At 31.9% G+C, this 22163-nt stretch overlaps 1 protein-coding gene across 7 annotated transcripts in view; it reads left to right on the top strand.

The window, feature by feature from the left end:
- The window catches only part of LOC117168915 (protein sarah), a 124212-nt gene that overhangs the window by 32421 nt on the left and 69628 nt on the right, over positions 1-22163 (top strand). For 2 of the 7 annotated variants that reach the window (XM_033354868.1, XM_033354869.1), the window contains exon 3: positions 16786-16974. The exons of 3 other annotated variants lie outside the window; for them this stretch is intronic. Coding sequence is in view for 1 of the 4 variants with exons in the window: in XM_033354864.1 (XP_033210755.1) it covers positions 808-907 (100 nt within the window). In the remaining 3 variants the exon portion in view is untranslated. Of the gene's footprint in view, positions 1-792; positions 908-16785; positions 16975-22163 lie in introns of those variants that run through there. 2 more of the 7 variants (XM_033354870.1, XM_033354864.1) reach the window with 2 other exon arrangements.

The raw sequence follows: 22163 nt of genomic DNA, 5'->3' as shown, positions 1-22163 counted from the left end.
TTTTGTGTCTTTTAGGTAAACCATATATTCACGGGATGTTTGTATTGTGAACCAAAATATCCTTTCGTTCTATTTTTTTTCCCCCAAATAACCACTAGTTCTCCAAAAGTCTAATAATTTAAAAGTTTCTCTTTTCAGTTTAATTTCAGGATTAATATTTAAATTTCATATGCTGTGATATCATTTAATAATTCATTCATTTTGTTAATATAAGAATCCTTATTAAGAACAACTGTAACATTACCACTCGCTGCGCTAGTGCTGCTTTGACACAGCTGATACCAGACTGATACGTATGTCAGACCAAATATGTTTATTTGCATTTCAATTGCAAACATTAGTTTTTGCATGATTGGTGCATAATGTTCGTGAGCGATTTTGGTTGTTTTTTCCCACTTTGATAAATATAAACCTCATAACTAGCCCATTGACAACATTGCAAATTGCTTGCAGGGTTTGACGACAGCGCGGTCGGTACTTCTCCAAAATAGAAATTAAAAAAAAATTTTTCACCATTCTAATTATTTAGGATCAGAGACAAATTCTTGCATGCCTTCTATTTATCGTGCCAAATTTTTAACATGATTTCTCATTCCGTGTGGACGTAAGTTGGGAAAGAAAACTTCCACTGGTATTTTCTTCAAAAAAATGTTTTCTCGAAATTTCCACCGGAACAAAGCAGAGGCATGGACTTTATTACCTCCTCTTTCATTTCCCAAACTTTCAGAGCGATACCTCATTTCGTTTAGACGTAAGTTGGGAAAGAAAAATCGAAGACCAGGTTTGGTCACGAGACCCTCTCGTCACATGGCCTTAATGAAGTTATATTTTATCTTCAATAAAGGATCTAACATCAACTCAGACGAAAAAACACCAACATCATATCAACAACATCGATTTACAATAAGTATGTTTTTATCTTTTTAATGCTTAAGAGTAATCTCTCATACACTTTTAACATTATTGACATAAGCTATAAGATGTACAGTTAGATCTATGCATATTGTATAGCAAGCCCAGGTGTAATATATATAGTTATTAGATTTTTTTAAATCGGAATATATGTATCTATAATTAAGTATATATAATTATTGGCGAGTTTTCAGGTGCATTGTGTTATATTTCTTGATTAAGACAAAAAATGTCAAAAGCTTAAATATAAAAAGCTCCTTTTTTAAAGATAAAACAATGCTGTTAAATGGTCTTATTTATCGAAAATATTATGAAAAAAGTAACAAATTGAAATTTTTAGCCAAACGACATGGGATGCGAAAAACAGTTCCATGTGGGCGAATTGCAGTTTTTAAGAAGTAATGTAAAAAATTTCAAATCATTTCTTAGTAGGATTTTTTATTTTGTTTTTATTAATCAAAAAAGGTGTGCAAAAAAAACGAAAATTCAAATTTGGAATCAAACGGCGAATGATACTGAACAAAGTTTCAGGGAGAAATGGCAGTTTTTGAAAAGTCCTACAACATTTTTTTTCAACCATTTTTTGGATAGGACTTGCCATTTTGGTTTTATTTATCCAACAACTGATATAACATTTCTAAATTTTTAAAACTAAAAACGAAAATTTCCATTTAAGGCTTTCACGCCCCTATCTCTTATGACGGTTTAACGTTTAAAAGGACTGCAGCCTCCAAGGCTTTGTATAATAGCTACGTCTCTTTACCTGGTGTTGAAACAATTATGTTTGAAATACCTCTTGTATTTCAAAATGTTTTGACATGCCTCTTATATTTTAAAATGTTTTGAGATAAAATTTCGACCCACCCTTAATTTACCTTAAAATATTTTCTGATCTAAAGAAGTAAATAGATACTTTTATACAGCACGACCTAACCCTGTTTTTAGGTAAATTTTTGGTACTTCTGTGCACAATTTCGTCACAATTTATCTTTTTTACCTTAAATTTTCGTGAGGAATTGTAAATTAGGAAAGAATAAAATTCATTTACACACAAAAAATATTAAAATAAACTTTTTTCCTCAGCTGAACAAATAGACCATGCAAGTTTCTTAAAACTCGAGTTGTCGAAACCGATTATTAAAAAATTATTCTTATGCGAAGAAAAACGAAATTTTTTTGCTTGTATTTGATTAGAACGGTTACAGTTTTAAATTGAATAGAATTATTTGCTTCATGAGAAAGCTAATTTATTTATAATTCTTCAATGGATTGAAAGAAAATCTATATCCATTTTAAACTAACCTGTTCTCTTTTTTCAACCAAAACAGTTATTTCATTTAAGGGCATGTGATACTTAGAAAATTGTCGATTTTACCTGTTTTAGGTTCCCCCGGCTTTTTTCTAGAATAATAAATATTTTGTCTCCACATACTTTATTGTGTTTTTTTATCAAAATTTTTTGATATTGCTAACAACATGCGTGTATATTTCGAGGTTATGTGTGTTACAATTCACCCGAGCGTTACTTCCAAACTACACAATATTTTTGGCCGAAAACTTTGGACTTACAAATAAACATAGTAACTAATTTCCCGGAACTAACCTTGTTTGCAGGCAATAAAAAAAGTTTATTTCATAATTTTTTCCAGATTATCGGAAAGGCAGAGATGAAAAACGACTTAACCTCAAAATAATGCATATGCATAAAATTTTTATTTAGCACAATACATTTTTTTGTTATTATCCCTCAAAAAAGAGTCTAGGGACGTCCGTTATGATATTTTATAGCATCTCCGAATTCAGTTTTTAAAAATTTTCATTTTTGTGGAAAAAAGCCGGGGAAACTGTAAGTGTCACATGCTCTTAAAGAAATGTAAAGGTCAAATAAAAAATTATATTTCTTTGATTTAAAGAAATTTTTCATTTGAAGCAATCAAATATTTGTTCAATTCAAAGAAATATTCGATTTAAAGGAACGACATATTTCTTTAAATCTAATAAACAAAATTAAAAAATGAATTTCTTTAAATCGAACAAATGTTTCTTTGACCGTATATCAATACTAGAATTTCTTTGATTTAACACAACTTTTTTCTGGGTGTAATTTATTCTGCATCGTCAGAGGGTTCCCATGCGAAGCCGTGAGCAAATAAAAGTTATTAAAGCAAAACTGAATATCGCTGTATCATATTAAACTTAATTTCCAAATAAAATGATTGCAAGTAAATTAGTGGGTCGCGCACGAAGCACACGTATGAGCTTCTACTTCGGTTTAAAAATTTTTCCGTTTTGTTCGAGGCTTTTGATTTTGACTCATGAAAATCCTTCATGTTCTGCTTTTTATGCAATAAAAAATGTATGATGTTTGTTATTGAGTTTTCAAATTAAGTTAGGAATGAGTCTATTCATACTTTCGGATTGAAAGTGCAAAATTATTTAAGAATAATTTTGAGAAATGCGATTGTTTGAGAAATAAATCGAAATTATGAAATTATTTACCAAGAGTTCAAATCTGGCCGAATTTTAGCGTCCGGAATTTCCCAAACTAATTAACATACTGCACCAAAACATTAGAGCCTCAGTTCCGTCTCGTTTTCTCGTATCACCCTTCATCAGTATCGCCTCGGTTTTTCCGAGGAATGCGACAGATGTGCACTAGTGGAGCGCACAGCTCGCGGGAACGTTCTTTTGCCACTCTGAAGCGCTAATGCTTATTAGCGTTTTTTAATGAATAGTTAAAGTTGAAGCATGATTACATATTATACTTTTTTGTCGATTCCTGAATAATTTGATATCAAACACGACTATGTTTCGATTTTTTAAAAGATTTAAGTTCACTGTATTGGTATTTCATTTTGTGCCAATGAAACATTTATTTTGCTAAGTATAAAAATAGAATATATGAAACAGATATGTAAAAAGACATATATTTGCAAGCCATTCATAATGACATAATAATTACATAATAATTACTTTATCTCAACGTTGAATGCAGCTTCTTCTTTCTTAAAAAATCCGCCCGCCTCGCTGGCACAGTCTAATGGCGCGCGGCTCGCGAGCTTGAGCGCGCCCAAAGCGCGTGTCTATCGCATCTCACAGTTCGCATCTACATGGCCGCGTAACGCATTATTCTGTCTCTTTCTATCTGCACGTTTTACTGTGAAAGAAAGAGACAGAGTATTACGTTTGACGCCGAGCGCAGCCGAAAACGGGTCTATGTAGAACTAGTGTCAGTAATCGGTTACCCCGTGTTCCGCGCTCAAGTATTGATTCTTTGCACTCGGAATGCTTAAATTAAACTTTAGCGAAAAAATCTCTTTCAGATCCCAGTTTTGTATGCATCCTCAGTCTGAGTTTTCTACCTAATTAAGTATAATTGAAGAGTACATTCCTCAAAGCTCTGTAGGCTTTGAGGTAAATTATCATTGTGACGCTTGCGCTTTGCGCACGATTCTCTTTTGCCATAATATTGGAATTTTCTGTTTGAATATGCATATTCATTTCGACATATAAATTAGAAACGACTTCTATTGAAAAATAGTTTAAAGAAATTTTGCAGGAATGTTTAAAAGCTGAAATTTCTTCCAAAAATTGTCCCTGTATTTCTCGTCATTTGGCTCAAAATGTGAATTTTCGAGAGATTACATATTATTTTGATAAATAATAACATTTCTAAGGACTTTTTAAAAGCTGCGATTCATCCATACAACTTTTTTCCGTATTTGGCGTGGTTTTGCCGAAAATTTGCATTTTCTTTTTTTATATAGTAATTTCAATAAATAAAAACGAAATCACAAATCCTAGCCATAGTCAAAACTTCATTGTCGGCTTGAGGGTGTCTCAAATCGTGGAAATCGTTTAAACACTGAGGTGTGACATTTCGGCCTATTATAATACTTTCACAACCGTAAATGATGAGGATGTAAAAATTATTCCATATTTTAATGAGTGAAGACTTATTTTATGCATTAGAATTGTAATTTTAATTACAAGTTCTAATGTAATTTTTTAATTTTTTATCTAAAAATTATTTCTATTAGAACGCTTTCTATTTAAAATTGTGAATTTTATTTTTTTTAATGTCCTAGTTTTCATGGTTTAAATTGAAAATAATTTATCATTGAAGGCCTTTAATTCCAAATTATATAATCTTTATCGGCTAAATTCGATTTATTTTAACTTTGCAAGCGTTCCTCATTTAAGAGATCAATTAAATAAATTCAAAAATTATTTGATTTTTATCCTTGCGAAATAATAGCAAAGGTTTTATATAAAATACTGCAACCTTACAATTTATACATTTGTAAAGAAAAAAAAAAGTTTCGAATAATAGTCAAAATTTAGTACAAGTTTAATGGAGTTATTTTATACATACCCTACGGAAAGAAATCTCTGAGTTTTCTTTAGCGAAACAGCTTGGCCCATTTGAGTCTATAAACAAAGTCGATTTGAAATAAAATAGTCTCGGAGATAGTTTGAGAGGTTTGGGTCATTTTCAAGATCCTTTTAGTGGTCGTTTTAAGAGTGGTGCGACGGTAATATAATGTTCCTTTTGTATTCGTCACGTACCTGGCGGGCAGAGTTATTTACAGTAGTCGGTCGTGGCTCATCCGCTCTCCCTTTTTAAATTTCTCTTCAAATTATTAACACTTTTTTTAATTGATGAATTTTTTCATTATACTTATTTATAATTATAACTTATATACTGATATACAACTTTCTAGTTGAATTCAAAAATGTTATCTTTTTTGGCTTATTTCATTCCATTTACGAGAAACGTTCTATTAATTCCAATTTTAAGCATTAAAAAAAAAGTTAGATATCTGAAGTCATCGAAACCCGTAGATTCCGAATTATTATGTTTTAGGCTGTTAACTATAAAATTAAAAAAATCTACTTCTACATTTTAATCCGAAAGTTTAACAAAGGACCCTTAAGTGTCGGCTACTCTCTTGAGATAGCCTCTCTGCTTGTTATTTATGATCGTATTCTTATTTCAATTTCGGAAAGGATATTTTAAAGCCTTCAGACCATTTAAACGAGCTTCCTGCACCTTTAAAAATATCTACCTGAGTGCCTGCGGAGAATTTCTCTAAGCTTCTTTGACCTAAATAATTTTTAGTATATACTCAAAGATTCTTTTCGGTAGGGTAGAATCGATTGGTGCAGTTTACTTCTAATCTAGGTTCAATATTGATTAAATTGTATCAAATTATTTAATAAAAAGTTGCTGTAGGCAATTAAAAATGTAATACATGTTTCTTTATCCATTTTAAATAAACATTTATATTATTTACACTTAATAGACCGGATTAGTGTAATACCAATTTAAAAAAAAAATTTAATTAATTGCAAAATTAGCATTAAAATTAATTTATGTGGCAAATCTTCAATACTGTCACCAATTTTACAAATAAAATAAGGATTAGAATTGCAAAAGTATTATAATTTTATAGTAATTTGTTATTTTGTAAATCATGTCAGAATCCCCGCTTCTACTTTATCGGTGTTTTGAGAAATCTTTGCTTAAACAGGTATTTGCTGCGTGGAGCAACGGATAATATAGATTTAACATCCTACCCTCAGAGCAACGTTTTTACCAACAGAGAAAGGAGGAGCAAGGTAGTGCGAAGAGGGCAGTAGCTACGCACCCGACGAAACTAGTAGCTATATATATCCCCCCACACCGCCGCACTTGCCGCATCTAGGTTATAATATCTTTGACAGAAGAATGTGTTACCGAAATCACTAAGGAAAATAAAGTATATCCGAATATTTGTATAATTTCAAACAAAAATCTTGGATCAATGTCTTGCGTCGCCATTTTGTTACTTCGATTTCATTTCTGTCGATTATGGTAGGTATTCGATTGCACTGAAGTCGTTTTTGAACCAAAGATCATTTGAAAAAAAGCAATTAAATGTGGTTATATTTTTTGTAAGATCTACAAGAATCCTTATCATTAGCAGAGGTTGACACTCCCTGAAGACATCTTTTCAAACATATAATGACATTTAATTCTTTTGGTGCACTCGAGTATTAGTACAATCGAATGCTAACTATCGATTGGTTTTATCAGAGCTTTTCCAAAGATTCTTGATTAACATCACAACAAATTTCGGATGTTCCTAATTTCCCATAGTGCTTTCAGTAAACAAAGTCATTGTGCTCAGTTACTTTTTCAGCAAACCTTGTTTTTTATTGTGAATATGGAAATCGATCAGATTGACGCTTATTTGACTTTTCATCATTCAGTCAAGCTCAGTGCAATTTATTTTTCAGTGTATTAATTTTGCCATAAAAAGAAGAAATTTTATCAAAGAACTTATTCTAGTGATTACAAATGAGTCTTGGGCAAACGGAATATTCGAAATTTGAAATATTTAGATGTGATAATGTGTAGCAATAGTGTACGTGATGTACGAAAGTTAAAAAGGCTTTCTGAGTTATGAAAATTCCCAATTTCTAGGTTTTTAGGAATAGTCTTTGCTGGATTCAACAGAAATCAATTTGATCGCTTTAACTTAAAAGGCTTGGAAGATAAAAATAAATTATCATCACGAACATTTTTTTTTTCATTTGATTCGAAAGAAATTCGATAAGTTCGGGAAGAAATCAGAAATATTCGGCGACATTCGGAAAGAAATTGGAAACATTCGACGACATTCGGAAATGATCGCAAAGAAGTTGGAGAGTGGGACATTCAGAAAGGCTCGGAAAGGTTCATGGGACAGCTCGAAGTTCGGAAAGAAATCGGAAGCAAAGTTCTCAAACAATTCGGAAAGGACCAGAACGGAACCTCTTTTCGAACACTTTCCGAAATATTCCTGAAATCATTCCGAATTCTCCGACGCGGTCTTTCCGAACCTTTCCGTTTCTTTCGCTAGGGTAATTTGAAATGTAATATTTTTTTTAATGCTGTTAAATGCAACTCGAACAAAAGAGACCTGTTTACTGATAATCTGCGCTGCAAAATTCTATCTGTTTATGGCAGGAATATGATTTTATCAATATTGCAATAATTTTAAAAGATTAATAGTTATTATATTATTACATTATACTTTACAATAATAAATACAGGAAATGTATAAGCGCCATAAATAGATTTCAATAAATAAAAAAAAGGAAATTCAAATATCAGTATTCATGTCCAGGCGAATTACACTTTGGAAAAAAGAAAATTGTTAACAGTACTTGAACAATTAGAAATGGTAAAGTGGTTAATAATAAACGTAAAAAAGAAAAATGCGAGAGCAGGAGTGTGGCGGCGTTGATTTGGCGGAGGGTTAAAAGGGGTGAAAATGGTATCATTGTGATTCTCGGCATAGAAAACCTTGTATGTTGATAACGTTAGTGTTCGAAAATAAAGATTCTGGTCACATAACAAAATACAGTTTTTTCGTATTTTTTCCGTCAAGTTGAATCAAGTCATCACTTTTTTAAAGATATTTTACAATTTAAACAAATTACCAACAATTAGTGAAAAATTTATTGTTGCATGTTCTCCAATAGGGACTATATTTTTTTTCAATTCATCAAAAAGTATATGTCAAAACAAAAAATTGAGCCCTGAAAGAACTCTGTACGACCGGAACAAATTATGATCTCGAAAACCAATTGATACTTGAATTATTTTAAATTCTCTGAATTCTCATAAAGCAAATGAATTCTCTTTGATTCCTTGAATCTCTTAATGTAGAACATGAAAATTTGCTAGTGGTCACCCCCATAAGGACTGATCCAGTCCCAATTACTTGACGAGTCATTGCAATTTGTCATCTAATCGTATCTGACAAACTTTAGCTTCCTTTTTTGTTATAATTAAAAATTCTAGCTTTATAATTATTTTGTCTTATCATAGTCTAATATCACAGTCTAACGTCTCTGGTCTATTTATTGTACAGACAAATTGTTCCAAGCTTTCTTTTAAGCAGTGAATACGTCCGAACACACGGATTTGTAAATAGACGCTTGTACATGCTCCTGTTTTTGTGGCCCTGGGGTTATTAAAAAATGAGGCCATGTGGACCACTTAAATACTCTTCTGCTCGAATTCTCCTCCACCTTGGGCGATGCAGAAGTGAGCTCTGCGTAAGAGATTTTGATGCACTGTTTCCATCATCGGTGCGTCGATGGTGGCAACAGTAGCATGGGGTTTGCAATGACTTCCATATGGTCCTCGGATTTGATATGGTACACTTGCTCTTTAAGGGCATGTGATACTTAGAAAATTGTCGATTTTACCATTTTTAGGTTCCCCCGGCTTTTTTTCTAGAATAATAAATATTTTGTCTTAAATATTTAGGAAATGATAGCGAACATGCTAACGGACGTCCCCACACACTTTTTTTGTAGGTTAATTCAAAAAAGTTTTAATTTAGCAAAATGTGATTAATTTGCATAGCGCTTAGGAAATAGTATCGATTTTTTCAACATTAGATTCCCCCGGCTTTTTTCCTAGGATAAGAAATATTTTGCCTTCAAAAGCTGGGAAATGATAGCGACCATTCTAAAGGACGACCCCGGACACTTTTTTTTGTATTTTTTTTATCAAAGTTTTTTTGATATTGTTAACAACGTGCGTGTATATTTCGAGGTTATGTGTGTTACAATTCACCCGAGCGATACTTCGAAACTACACAATATTTTTGGCCGAAAACTTTGGGCTTACAAATAAACATAGTAACTAATCTCACGGAACTAACCTTGTTTGCAGGCATTAAAAAAAGTTTATTTCATAAATAATTTCCAGACTATCGGAAAGGCAGAGATGAAATCGACGTAACCTCAAAATAATGCATATGCTTAAAATTTTTATTTAGCACAATACATTTTTTTTGTTATTATTCCTCAAAAAAGAGTCTGTGGACGTCCGTTATGATATTTTATAGCATCTCCGAATTCTGTTTTTAAAAATTTTCATTTTTGTGGAAAAAAAGCAGGGGAAACTGTAAGTATCACATGCCCTTAATGTAACCCAAGAAGAAAAAATCCATGGGTGTCAGGTCGGGTGATCTGTAAACGTATTTTGTTTAAAAAATGGGGAAAAAGCATTTTTGTTCCATTTATTATTTTACAGGAATTCAATTTAGGTGGGTGGGCAGGTTGAGTATGTGTTACCTTAATGTTGAAAAATGGTATACCTTGGATGCCACTGAACTGGATTGTTGTGATTATTATTTCCTATCGATCCAGGATACTGCTCCGTCAGAAAACCCGTGACGGGGCGAGTGCGATGTGCAGGAGCGCCTTCGTGCTGAAAGATGATATGCTGCCTGATGATCAGGGGAACATCTTCCAGTAACTCTGGCAATACGTCTCGCAAGAAAGTTGCATACATTTCTCCCTGCAATGTAAAAAAGTTTTTTAAGAGAGACAATTTAGAATATGTAGAGTAAGACGGGGAGAAATTTCTAAAAGAATTCGAATCGTTTGAGCACAGGAAAAATATTTTTACGTTGGCATCCGAAAAAAATAAAAAGAAAAATTTACAACATGAGTATAATACTTACTTTTAAGACCTCGGGAAGCAGATAGGGACCAATCACTTTATCTCCAACCAAACCGGACCAGAAGTTAAGTTTCCATCTGTATTGGAAACAGCGATTTCGTGTCACGTCTGGATTCTCTAGAGTATAAGTGTGCTTGTTGAGGATGTTAAAGACCCTCTCCCGAGTGAATGTCGATTCATCCGTTCACAAAATTCTCGATAGAAATTGTAGATCTTCATCATTCATCCGTATGATCCAGGCGCAGAATTCCATTCTTCTGGCATGGTCACCTACAAATTTAAATGCACAGTATAGTGTGTTATTATCAATTACTTGGCTTAAATTGAAATTAACTTTTTTATTAGACAATGGATTAAAAATGTCTCATCAAATTAGATTTTTTTTTAATGTTCTTCCCACTAGGTTGTAATTTGTGGACCTTGGTGTAGTGATACGGATGAAGTTTCTCCCTTTTGATGATTCTGTGAACCGTGGAGTGAAGAATGTCCAATTCCCGAGAAGTTATCCATGTGGATGTCGTAGGGTTTTGGTAGACGTAGTCCAGGACAGCATCTTCATACCGACGTACCTGTCTGTCTTGTTCTACAGGTAACCCATGTTCCCGACCACGTTGAGAAACCAACTGACCAGTTCCCATCAATCGCCGATACAAATAGGTAAAGACTCGCGGATTTGATTGATTTTCGCGATTGAGGTACCGTTGAGCACACACTCGAGCTGCTTCTGCTCCATTACTCAGACACTCCCCGTAAATAAGGTGAATTTCGGCATACTCCTGATTGCTGTAAGCGGCCATTAGGAAGTGATACAAGAATGCAAAGGCGAAATTGTAAAGGAACGGCAAATAAACAGAAAAGAACACGAACGAGAACAACAAAACAAATTAAATCAAAGGAAAATAAAATAAACGTTTGAATTTGTTTTGAATAGAAATTATTATGAACTAAACTCATTCTTTTAGATAGTTACATATTAAAGAAAATATCAAATAAATACACTCTTGGGATCATTTTTTTGACTTAAAATTTAAATAAGTGCTTCAGAAAAAAGAAAGAAAATTAACTAGCTAATTTGTCTTGAACCTTAAATTAAATTGTCTAAATAAGAAAATTCCATTTAATAACATGAAGCCATTTTGTGAAATTCTTTTTATTAATACGTAAAATTGTACACTTTTCGTTTTCAAAATTTCTGTATCGTAAGGGTTTGAGAAATTTCATGGTTAATGAACAGAAAGTGTCAAACAATTCTAGTGTAAAAATACATTCATTTACCTTCACAAATAGCCAGATTTTGAAATAACACTCTCCCACTTAAAGATGTAAATAAATAAACAATTATAACAAACATAAACAACAAAAAATTTATAATCTTCACTCACTATTGACCCATTTTATTACTTTAGATTAACTGAAGTATTTTACAAACACATATAAAATTCAAGTAGTCATATTTTTGAACTGGCATACATTTGAAAAAACTGCCTGCATTTTGAGAGAATTCTACAGAATTCAAAAGACTTGAAAGATTTTAAAATAATTGAACTTGTATTCTAAAGATTTCAAGAAAGTTAAAAAAAACTTTAAAAGAATTTAAACGATTTCAAGCGAATTCAAAGATTTATACAGAATTCTATAGAATTACAAAAAACCTGTACATTCTAATCAAGTAGTACTTAAGCGGGCGACAAAAGTTGATGCATTTGGAAATAGTTGAAAAAAAATTCATGTTTTGAGAAGAATTTAGAAAATTAAAAATAAATCAAGTTATATCCTGAATTATTCAAGAGAATTCAAAGATCTTTAAAAGAATTCAAAGGATTAAAAATTAATTCTAAGAAATCGAGAGAATTCTGCAGAATTCAAAATCATTGAAGAATTTTAAAACAATTCAACGGATATGCTAAAGATTTAAAGAAAATTTAAAAAACTTTAAAAGAATTCAAATTACTTAAAGTGAACTGAAGATTTATTAAGAATTCTGCAGAATGCAGAAAAAACGAGGGCATTCTAATTCAGTAGTAATTCACCGTCGACCAAAGTGCTTTATTTGGAAATAGTTAAAAAGAATTTCATGGTTTTGGAAGAATTCAGAAAATAAAAAATAAATCAATTTATATTCTGAATTATTCAAGAGTCAACCAAAGTTGCTAAATTTCGAAATAGTTGAAAAAATTTCATGTTTTGAGAAGAATTCAGAAAATTAAAAATATATCAAGTTACATATTAAGTATTTTAAGAGAATTCTTTAAAAAAATTAAGGGAATTAAAAAGACTACACGTGAAGTCTAGAAAATCGAGAGAATTCTGCAGAATTCAAAAGGCTTGAAGGGATTTACAATAATTAAACGTGAATTTTAAAGATTTTAAGGGACTCCTAAGAAGTTTTTAAAGGTTCCAACTGAATTCAAAGACTTCTACAGAATTCTTCAGAATTCAAAAAACGTGTAAATCCTTATTCACGAGTAGTTAGCCCGTTGGCCAAAGGTGAGCACTTTGGAAATAGTTGAAAAGAATTCCTTGCTTTCAGAAGAATTCAGAAAAATAAAAATAAATCAAGTTATACCCTAAATATTTCAAGAAGTGGGACGGTGGTCTTGGGGGCTAAAGCGTAGGCTTTAGACCCACTCCGTCGACTTGCGAGTTCGATTCCCGCCTCGCACTCTGGAAGAGCCTTGGCAGCCTATGTGGTGAACACTAGCCTAGCAAGGGAGTTGTTCAACTCTGGAGAGTCGTGGGACTGGTTCCTTTGGAAAAAAAGGTTTTCTAAGTACTTAAAAAAAAAGTGGGACGATCGTCGTGGGGGCTAAAGCGTAGGCTTTGGACCCACTCCTTCGGCTTGCGGGTTCGATTCCCGCCTCGCACTCTGGAAGAGTCTCGGTGGCCCATGCGGTGAACACTAGCCTAGCAAGGGAGTTGTTCATCTCCGGAGAGTCGTGGGACCGGTACCTCTAGAGAAAAAGGTTTTCTCTAAGTACTTAAGGCTGTTGCTCTTGGTGGTTCGGAACCCACCTTAAACTGTAGGTCCTCCTTCCACCACCAAGTAAGTGTGTGGAGGGTGTGTAAAGGAATAGAGAAGGTATAAGAAAAATGTAAACCCTTAGGGGACACATTAGAAGCTTCCATTCAAGTACTTAAAAAGGCTGTTGCTCTTGGTGGTTTGGAACCCACCTTAAAATCTAGGTCCCCCTCCCACCACCAAGTCAGTGTGTGGGGGTGTGTTAAGGAATAGGGAAGAAGGTGCAAGAAAAACCAAAACCCTTAGGGGACACATTAGAAGCTTCCATTCCATTCTTAAATATTTTAAGAGAATTCTTTGAAATCTTTAAAAGCATTCAAAAGATTACATGTGAAGCCTAAGAAATCGAGAGAATTGTGTAGAATTAAAAAAACTTGAAGGAATTTTCAATAATGTAACGTGAATTCTAAAGATTCAAGGGAATTCAAAAAGTTTTAAAAGATTTCAATTGAATTCAAAGAATTCTACAGAATTCTTTAGAATGAAAAAAAACGTAGTTAAAAAACGAGTAGTTAAAGCGTTGACCAAAAATGATGACTTTGGAAATAGTTGAAGAGAATTCCATGTTTTCAGAAGAATTCAGAGAACTCAATACATTTGATTGAATTTTACATGAATCAGGGTTAATAGTTTAGACGGTCATTGATTATTTGCAATAATATGCGAATTATCTGGGCTCACTGAAATTATTTGTGCTACGCTCACCAAATTTCGGCGAACATGGCTAAGATTTGCATTTTTTCCATGCACCGAATTTTGGTGAGCCATTGTTTTATCTCGAACATGTTTAAATATAAAGATTAATTTTGTTGCAAAGTTATTTGATGGTTCGATCGAACTCGAGCCCATACGATTTAAACAGGAAAATAGATTCCTAATCGCATTTTTTTTAATGCTTGAAGCAAGGTGAAGTTAAGCACCCGACCCAAAAATGTCTTGGGACTTTTTGACTTAAATTTTTTTCTATCCGTCATTGCAAAGAACATTCTCCTGGGACACCCTATATAATCTTCTAGTCTGCAAAGATCACGAGTTATGACTCTTTAAAAAACACACTTGCTTTGTTGTTTTGAGCTATTTATAGCCATAAAAGTTTTTTTCAAACATGCTCGTTTTGTAAGAAAATTTTCAAAAGAACAAATTATAGAGGACTAAATTCTGCGTTACATAAAAAATACAATGTTTTAGCTCATATAGGTAAAGAGTTATGACCATAAAACGTTCACCCTTTTTATTCGGAAGGCTCTGTATGTACTGGAAAATGTACTGCTAATGTATTTGAGCATTTTGGTGGCTTGTATGCATTTGTAGTTCATGACAAGTTCCATTATTCTTCTTTTTTGTTAAAAAACAATCAATTGTTCAACAATTGTTTAAATAATATTCTTCACTCTATCATTTTTGTGCTTATTTAATTATTTAAGGTTGAAAGTCCCAGTAATCATGACGGTCCTTGTGATCGTGAAACTTGGTTATAATTTGAATATATTGTTAAAAATACATGTTAAAAGTAATAATTAATGATAAAACCCACTTATTTTTAGAATTTATAATAGCCAATAGAAATTGCATTCATTCAAAATTAAATAAAAAACAGGGAAATTGGAATGAATATTACTGGGACTAAGGTCACGATTATTGGGACGTTTACATCACTTTGTGAAAATCACTTCCAAAATATCTGCTGTCGAAATCAAACGGAAAAATACCAATCAACTAGTTTATTGGAGAAACCATTAAAAAAAGCGCCTATACTCTACCTCCAGGGTGTCGTGGAAAAGAGTTCATTTTACAAAATAATCTTTTAATTTTTGGCATTCTTAACATAAACTAATGCAAGGTTATAAAACTGATCCCTTTAATAAAACTTTTTATAAGTAACAAATAAACAAGGTTAAATTAGTTAATTTGTTGTTTTTTTCATTTATTTTCGGAAGCAGATATTCTAGAAGTAATTGCCATAAAGTGAATACATAAAATATTCCCACAATTGATAGAGTAAAGCGTATTATTTAAACGATTATTGAACAACCTATTGTTAAAAAAACTAGATAAAGTGAACTTGTAATGAACTAAATGCTTAAATACGATCGCAGTACATTTTTCAGTACGTACAAAGTCTTTCGATTGGAAAGGGTCAAAGTTTCATGGTCATAACTCGTGACGTATATGAGCTAAAACATTGTATTTTTTGTGTTAGGGAGAATTTAGTCCTTTATAATTTGTTCTTTTGAAATTTTTCTGTAGGACATGTACGAAACGAGCAGTTTTGAAAAAACGTTTATGGCTATAAATAGTTCAAAATAGCACAAAATTATATTTTTTTGAAGAGACATAACTCTTGATCTATGAAGACTACAAAATTATATTTTTTCAGATTTACGCAGAATTTTTTTCCCTAAAATTTTTTCTCTTGCATCACTTATGTAGCTTTACGGAGAAGTAAAGTATTTCGAAAAAACTGAACACGAGTAATTTGCCCTGAAAAATAGGTCAAAAGCGTTCAAAAGGTTCCAGAGTCAGTCTACGCAAACGCGATATTTGAAACTTATCTCAAAAATATCTCCGGGACGCATTGGTGTCATTTATAGAAAATCTAGAATCACCACACCTTAATAAACTGTTTTAGCAAAAAAAATCGCTATTCGCTGAAAAAAGGGGTACCATTGACATTGCTCCCCATGGATTAACACATGCCCCCTCCATAGGGGGTGGGGTATGCGTATCAAATGATTCCACCAGCTTATTGCTACGAAAATGTGGTTTTGCCGTAATAGCGTCATAATTTTTTGCGTTTGAAAGCTTGGTCTAAGAAAATTCTCAAAATCGGTAAAAAAACCGTAAAATTGACCATTTTTGAATGGTTGAAACGTCACTTATATTTTTTGTCGACAAAACTAAAATACAGGATATGTCTTTCATTGAAGCTCGAGAAATTTCAGGTTCGACATATTCAACTTTTTCAAAAATGTGCATAGGAACTAGTCCAAAAAAACATGTTTTTGGTCAATTTTGAAAAATTCTAAATTGAGCAAAAAGTTTGTTTCAATTTTTTATTTTTTATTATTATTCACCAGCAAAAACTGTACATGAAACAAATTTTCCATAATTTTTGAAGCAATAGGGAAGTTTTTTACAGTTTTCAAAAAGTTTAATTTTCAAATCAAAAAAGGGAACAGAAGATATTAACCGATTTCAAAATTTATTTCTTTTACTTTTTTCAAATGCTAAACCAAAAATATTTTTCGCTCAGCTCAAACGATTCGACTAATTTAATCGTTTTCACTCCGCCCTAATAAACATGTAGAAACTTCTATTATAAACAAAGTTTGATCTCCTTTAGGATGCAGACTATCGTAGAAGATATGTTGCGGAGAGAAGAATCTTGCTTTGTGCAGCTGAAATGGCAAAGGAGGGAATAAATAGCAAACAAAATTTGGTAACATACATCGCAAAAAAGAATTGAAGCACATTAACGTCGGAGAGGTATTTATTCGCAAAATTGGAAAGGCTAGAGCATACAGCTTGTTTAGTACGTTATACTTCCTTTTGTTCAAAAATGTAATATTTGTATAAATTGTAGAATTTAATCGTCATAATTTACAAAGGGAAATTACTTGTGATTTTAGCTGTGTTAAGAGAAAACTTCGAAATGCAAAATTCTTCTTTTGTGTACATTGTACTCGGAAGTCCTTTTATACGAAAACGTGATACTAGTATAAGGTGATACTAATGGACCGCGCCTTTATATCGACTGAGCAGGCTGCACGTAGTGAAGGAGTTCAGTGGAAAAAATCGCAGTCTGTTAGCACCACTATTCGTATGATTAGCTCATTCAATCATGTTTACTGAAAAGGGCAACAATGAATTCAGAACCCGTTGAATCATTACTTGCTTCGGATGCAAAAATATTGCCTGAAAATAACGTGGAGACCTTGTGTATAAATAATACTCCTTCGGAATTAATTTCACCCACGGAATTTATTTTTCCAATTGAGAGCAATATTATAGAATTGTCTGAGATTAAAGTTAGCACAACGAACAGTGAAAATCCAAATGAGATTCTGAGCTTCCCTATTTCGGAAACTAACGATTTTAATTCCAGCTTTCACCGCGAAAATTTACAAAACAGTCCATTAGATTAACATTCCTATAGCATTATTCCTGCGGAATCGGAATCTGGTTACAATCTTTTTGAAAATACACCAACCTTATTAGAAGATGTTACAAATATTTTAACTTCTGCCGAAGAGTCGATAAGGGATAGTATTGAGTATGTTCTCACATCTAATATGCTTTACGATTGTTGTAATCAAGAACATATTTTATCAATTCATCAAAATTAAAAGAAGAGTGAAAAAAATCTTACAATTAATGAGTTTTTCAAACAAATTGGGGTATCAAAATATGATATTTCGGCTCGCGAGCAATAAATGTACACAATACATCAAAAAGGTGTAGCTTACGAACTGCACAAACAAAAAAATGATTGGCTACGAAGACTAAGGCCATTTGGGAAGGAATATCTATCAAGCAAATCATGCATTAGTCTTAATTGTTCGAGGTGTACGGAAAAATTGGAAGCAAGTTATTGCTTACTATTTTACAAAGTACACAATAGATACTAATAGTTTAAAAAATATTATTGCTGAAATAATTTCCGAATTGCAGCAGTATAGGTTGAATGTGATAGGGTTGGTTTGCGACCAAGGGCCGACAAATTTAGTAGCTGGCATGGAATTTTGCGCAGAATCAGCAAAACAAAGAGAGAAAAATGCGAATTCTACTTCTGACTTAAATTCTGAATCCAGTAAAACATCTACAAGTTCAAACAAATCATTAGACAATGTATAGTCCGAACGCTCTGAACCTTCACCTTCTATATCTCAATTAGTCTCTCAATGTAAAAATGAATCTCAGCCTTCGAATATTCCGTCAAACGATTTAGGTTCTGAATCGCATCTGTCAAGACATTGAGGTAGGCTCAGAATCGATAATTTCACCACAAGAAGAATCGTTTGATGATGCCAAGGTTTCTTATTTTACAGTAAATGGGTAGCCAGTTGTCCTTATTGTTGATGTTCCTCATCTTCTAAAGAACACTCTAAATGCAACTCTTCGGTGCAATTTTGCTTTTGATGTAGAAAAAGTAGCTAAATTTGAATACATTGTACAAGTTGTTAATTTGGATCAGAAGAAGACTTTCAAAACGCTCATAAATGTACACTCATCTTTTTTTAACTTTCAAGATAGTTATATTAAAATATAAGTACAAATTGCTGCTGCACAACTAAGTAGTTCGTTTGGCTCTGAGATTGATACATACGTATCACACGGAATTTTGCCAGATGAGGCAATTTATACTGAGGTTCGGGTCTCAAACCTGACAATCCAAACAAAAAATATAGATGCGCAATATCTCCACATACCTCTCACATGGAATTTTGGTCGGACATATTAAAGAGCATTTCGAAGTGGTGACTGATAGAAAATGACAAAAATATGGATGTAAGAAAACAATATCAATTCATCAAAGGCTGGGAAGTAATGATTCGACCGATGACGTTTGCTTGGAGCAATTTGCGAAAACTTGGAATCTCATTTTTAAGTTCACGTCATTTTAATCAGGACCCTGTGGAAAATCTTTTTTGTCTCGTTCGACAACATTCTACAAATAATAAACCCACTTGTCAGCATTTTGTTAGAATCTTGAAAACGATTATTATTAGCAATTTAACTTTGCCAGAAAGCCGGGGGAATTGTGAGAACGGTGATTGTACACCTGTAGATTTATTACGAAATTATTGAGAATGCAATACAACACCTTCTTTTAACTAAGTGCGATAACGATTTTGAGACTTTGAAACATCCAAATGATAATGTTCATACTCTTATAAGAAACATTAAATACTTGCTTAAGCCTTTTCTTGATAAAAATGGACACCAGGACCCCTTGGAAGATATTTTTATATCTAATTTTACTAAAAATAGTACAAAAAACTTTCAATTTAGCAGTGAGCATGCTCCCGAAATGACCCTTATTCAAAAAGCTGTTAGGTATGTAATAAATGAATACACCAAAGAAAAAACCAAGAAAGCCGCAATAATAGGTCACGATAATAAAATGAAAATATTTGTGCAAAGTTCTGTATTTATCAGTAAACCTTCCACGCCAAGGAAACGAAAGACTGCGACACCCAAAGAGAAAAGTGTAAAAAAATGATTAATTTAAGCTCCTTTCTTTAAAGGATATTTTGCTCAAAAAGGAAATATCCTTTTTGCGAAAGTTTGATTGCGAAAGTTCTGATGACTATTATTTATGTTTAATAATAACGTTATTTATAACAGTTTTTATAGCTGCGGAATGTTTAAAAAAATATTTCTAAAATGTTCTCTGCTAGTATTTTAAACAGTTTTTAAAATGATTTGTTAAAAATTATTATAAAAAGCCAATTCCGGAATGTTTCGAAAAAAAATGTTTAATGATTCGATGCATAATATCAGCAAATAATGTCCTTCTTAAGTGTTTTCCAAGTTCTTAAACGTTTTAGAAAATATTTTTGTTCACTGCCAACATGTTAAAAAGTTTATAAACCGATTAATTCAAATCTATCATAAGAATTTAATTTCAGACTTTCTATAAAAAATTCGGTTTCTGGACGTCTAGAAACTTCGATAAAAAAATGTTGTATGATTCGATGCATAATATCAGAAATTTGTATTGGGCATCGAAATTGCGAAAGTACTCTAATATATATGTTTGACAACAATGTTCTTAAGTGTTTTTCAAGTTGTTAAATGTTTTAGAAAATATTTTTGTTTACTACCAACAGGTTAGGCAGTTTATAGAACAATTTTTTCATTAACTATTATCAGAAGTGAATTTCAGACTCTCTGAAAAATTCTGCTCTAGGACATTGAAAAACTTCAATAAAAAAAAGTTTTTACGATTCGAAGCATAATATCAGAAATTTTTAGTGGGCCTCGAAATTGCAAAAATTTTCCAATATATATTTTTGAAAATATTGTTCTTCCTTAGTGTTTTAAAGTTCCTAAATGTTTTACAAAACATTTTTGTTCGCGGCCAACATTTTAAATAGTTTATAAAACGATTGGTTTAAAACGATTATAAGAAGTTAATTCTAGACTCTCTCTAAGAAACTCTGTTGCGGGAAGTAGAGAAACTTCGATAAAAAAATGTGTAATGATTCGATGCATAATATCGGAGATTTGACATCGAAATTTCGGAAGTATCCCAATATATGTGTTTAACCATAATTCTATTCTAATGTATTATTCAAGTTCTTAAATGTTTGAGAAATTACTTTTTAGAAAAATAGGTTCGCTGCGAGAATTGTAAAAAGATAATAAAAAGATTTGTTTAAAAATAATATATAACATCATCTTACGGCTATGAACAAGAATAGGTTTACAACCAATTTTGAGCAATAAAAGTTGTCTGTAATCATATTATGACGTTTAATATTTTTTTAAACTACTCTAAAAAAATATGTTCGCTGTGAGAATTGTCAAATGGTTATAAAATGATTTATTCAAAACTACTATGTAACACCACCTAAAGGCTGTCTACCAAAAATATTTTTTAAAGTAATTTTGAGTAATAAATGTTGTTTATAATTAAATTAGGACGTTTATTTTTTTTCTCACTCTAATTATTACTGTGCTATAAATAATATTAGGATGTATTATTTATTATGAAATAGCTGTTATGAACTGGGGTATTTGCGAATATTGTTGTTATACATTAATAATACTATTTTGGGCTGTTATTACACCCGTTTGTTGTAATATCAATCAAAAATGGTATTATTAATTTATAACAACAAAATTACTAATACCAAGTAAAATTAGTTATATTTAAATGGCCCGCTCAACGATTACTTCATCCGGTCATTGGCAGAGGCTCTGCTATCCTTTTTACGCCATATTTGTTTCCTTGCATTTGCATCAGCCCTGTGCATCTGAAAACTAAATGGTGATCCTTTACTATCTTAAGTTGATTAGTTTTCAATATCTCCAGCGCGGCGTTAGTTGTCCCATCTCTCCCTGGTTTTGCATTGCAGGGCGTGTTACCAGACCAATTTAAAAAAAATGAATTTAAACGTCACCCAATAAACTTGCTAAAGTGGAATATAAGATTTGAATTTGAATAAAAAGTTAAATATATAAGTAATATTTATATATTAAAATTTATATATTAAATACTTATATATTAAAATATATAAGTATATTTCTGAAAACACAATAAATAATACTTGTATTCATAAATTATAAAAATAATTTCGCGAACAAATTTTTTATATTATAGAAGTTTAACCAGATTTAAACTGACCATTTTAGGGTTTAGTGAGATCTTACATTATTGAATATAATGTAATTGAAATTGAATTAAATTTTTATTTATGAACATGTAATACAAAAATAAGTAAATAACATTAAAAATAGTTTACTGAATAAGTAAAATTTTAGAAAAAATATTTTTTTCAGGGGAACAAATATGAATGATAATTTTATAAAACATTCAATATTTAAATAAAATCAATGTTTTAACATCTTTGTTTTAAAGACATTGTTTTTAAACGATTAGAGCAATAATTTTTATATTCAGTGGAAGCTTCTAATGTGTCCCCTAAGGGTTTACATTTTTCTTACACCTTCTTTATTCCTTTACACACCCTCCACACACTTACTTGGTGGTGG

Source organism: Belonocnema kinseyi, chromosome 3 (genome assembly GCF_010883055.1).
Source record: "Belonocnema kinseyi isolate 2016_QV_RU_SX_M_011 chromosome 3, B_treatae_v1, whole genome shotgun sequence".
Classification (NCBI taxonomy): domain Eukaryota; kingdom Metazoa; phylum Arthropoda; class Insecta; order Hymenoptera; family Cynipidae; genus Belonocnema; species Belonocnema kinseyi.
The sequence above is the reverse complement of the archived record's forward strand: the minus strand, read 5'-3'. Positions and strand labels throughout refer to the sequence as shown.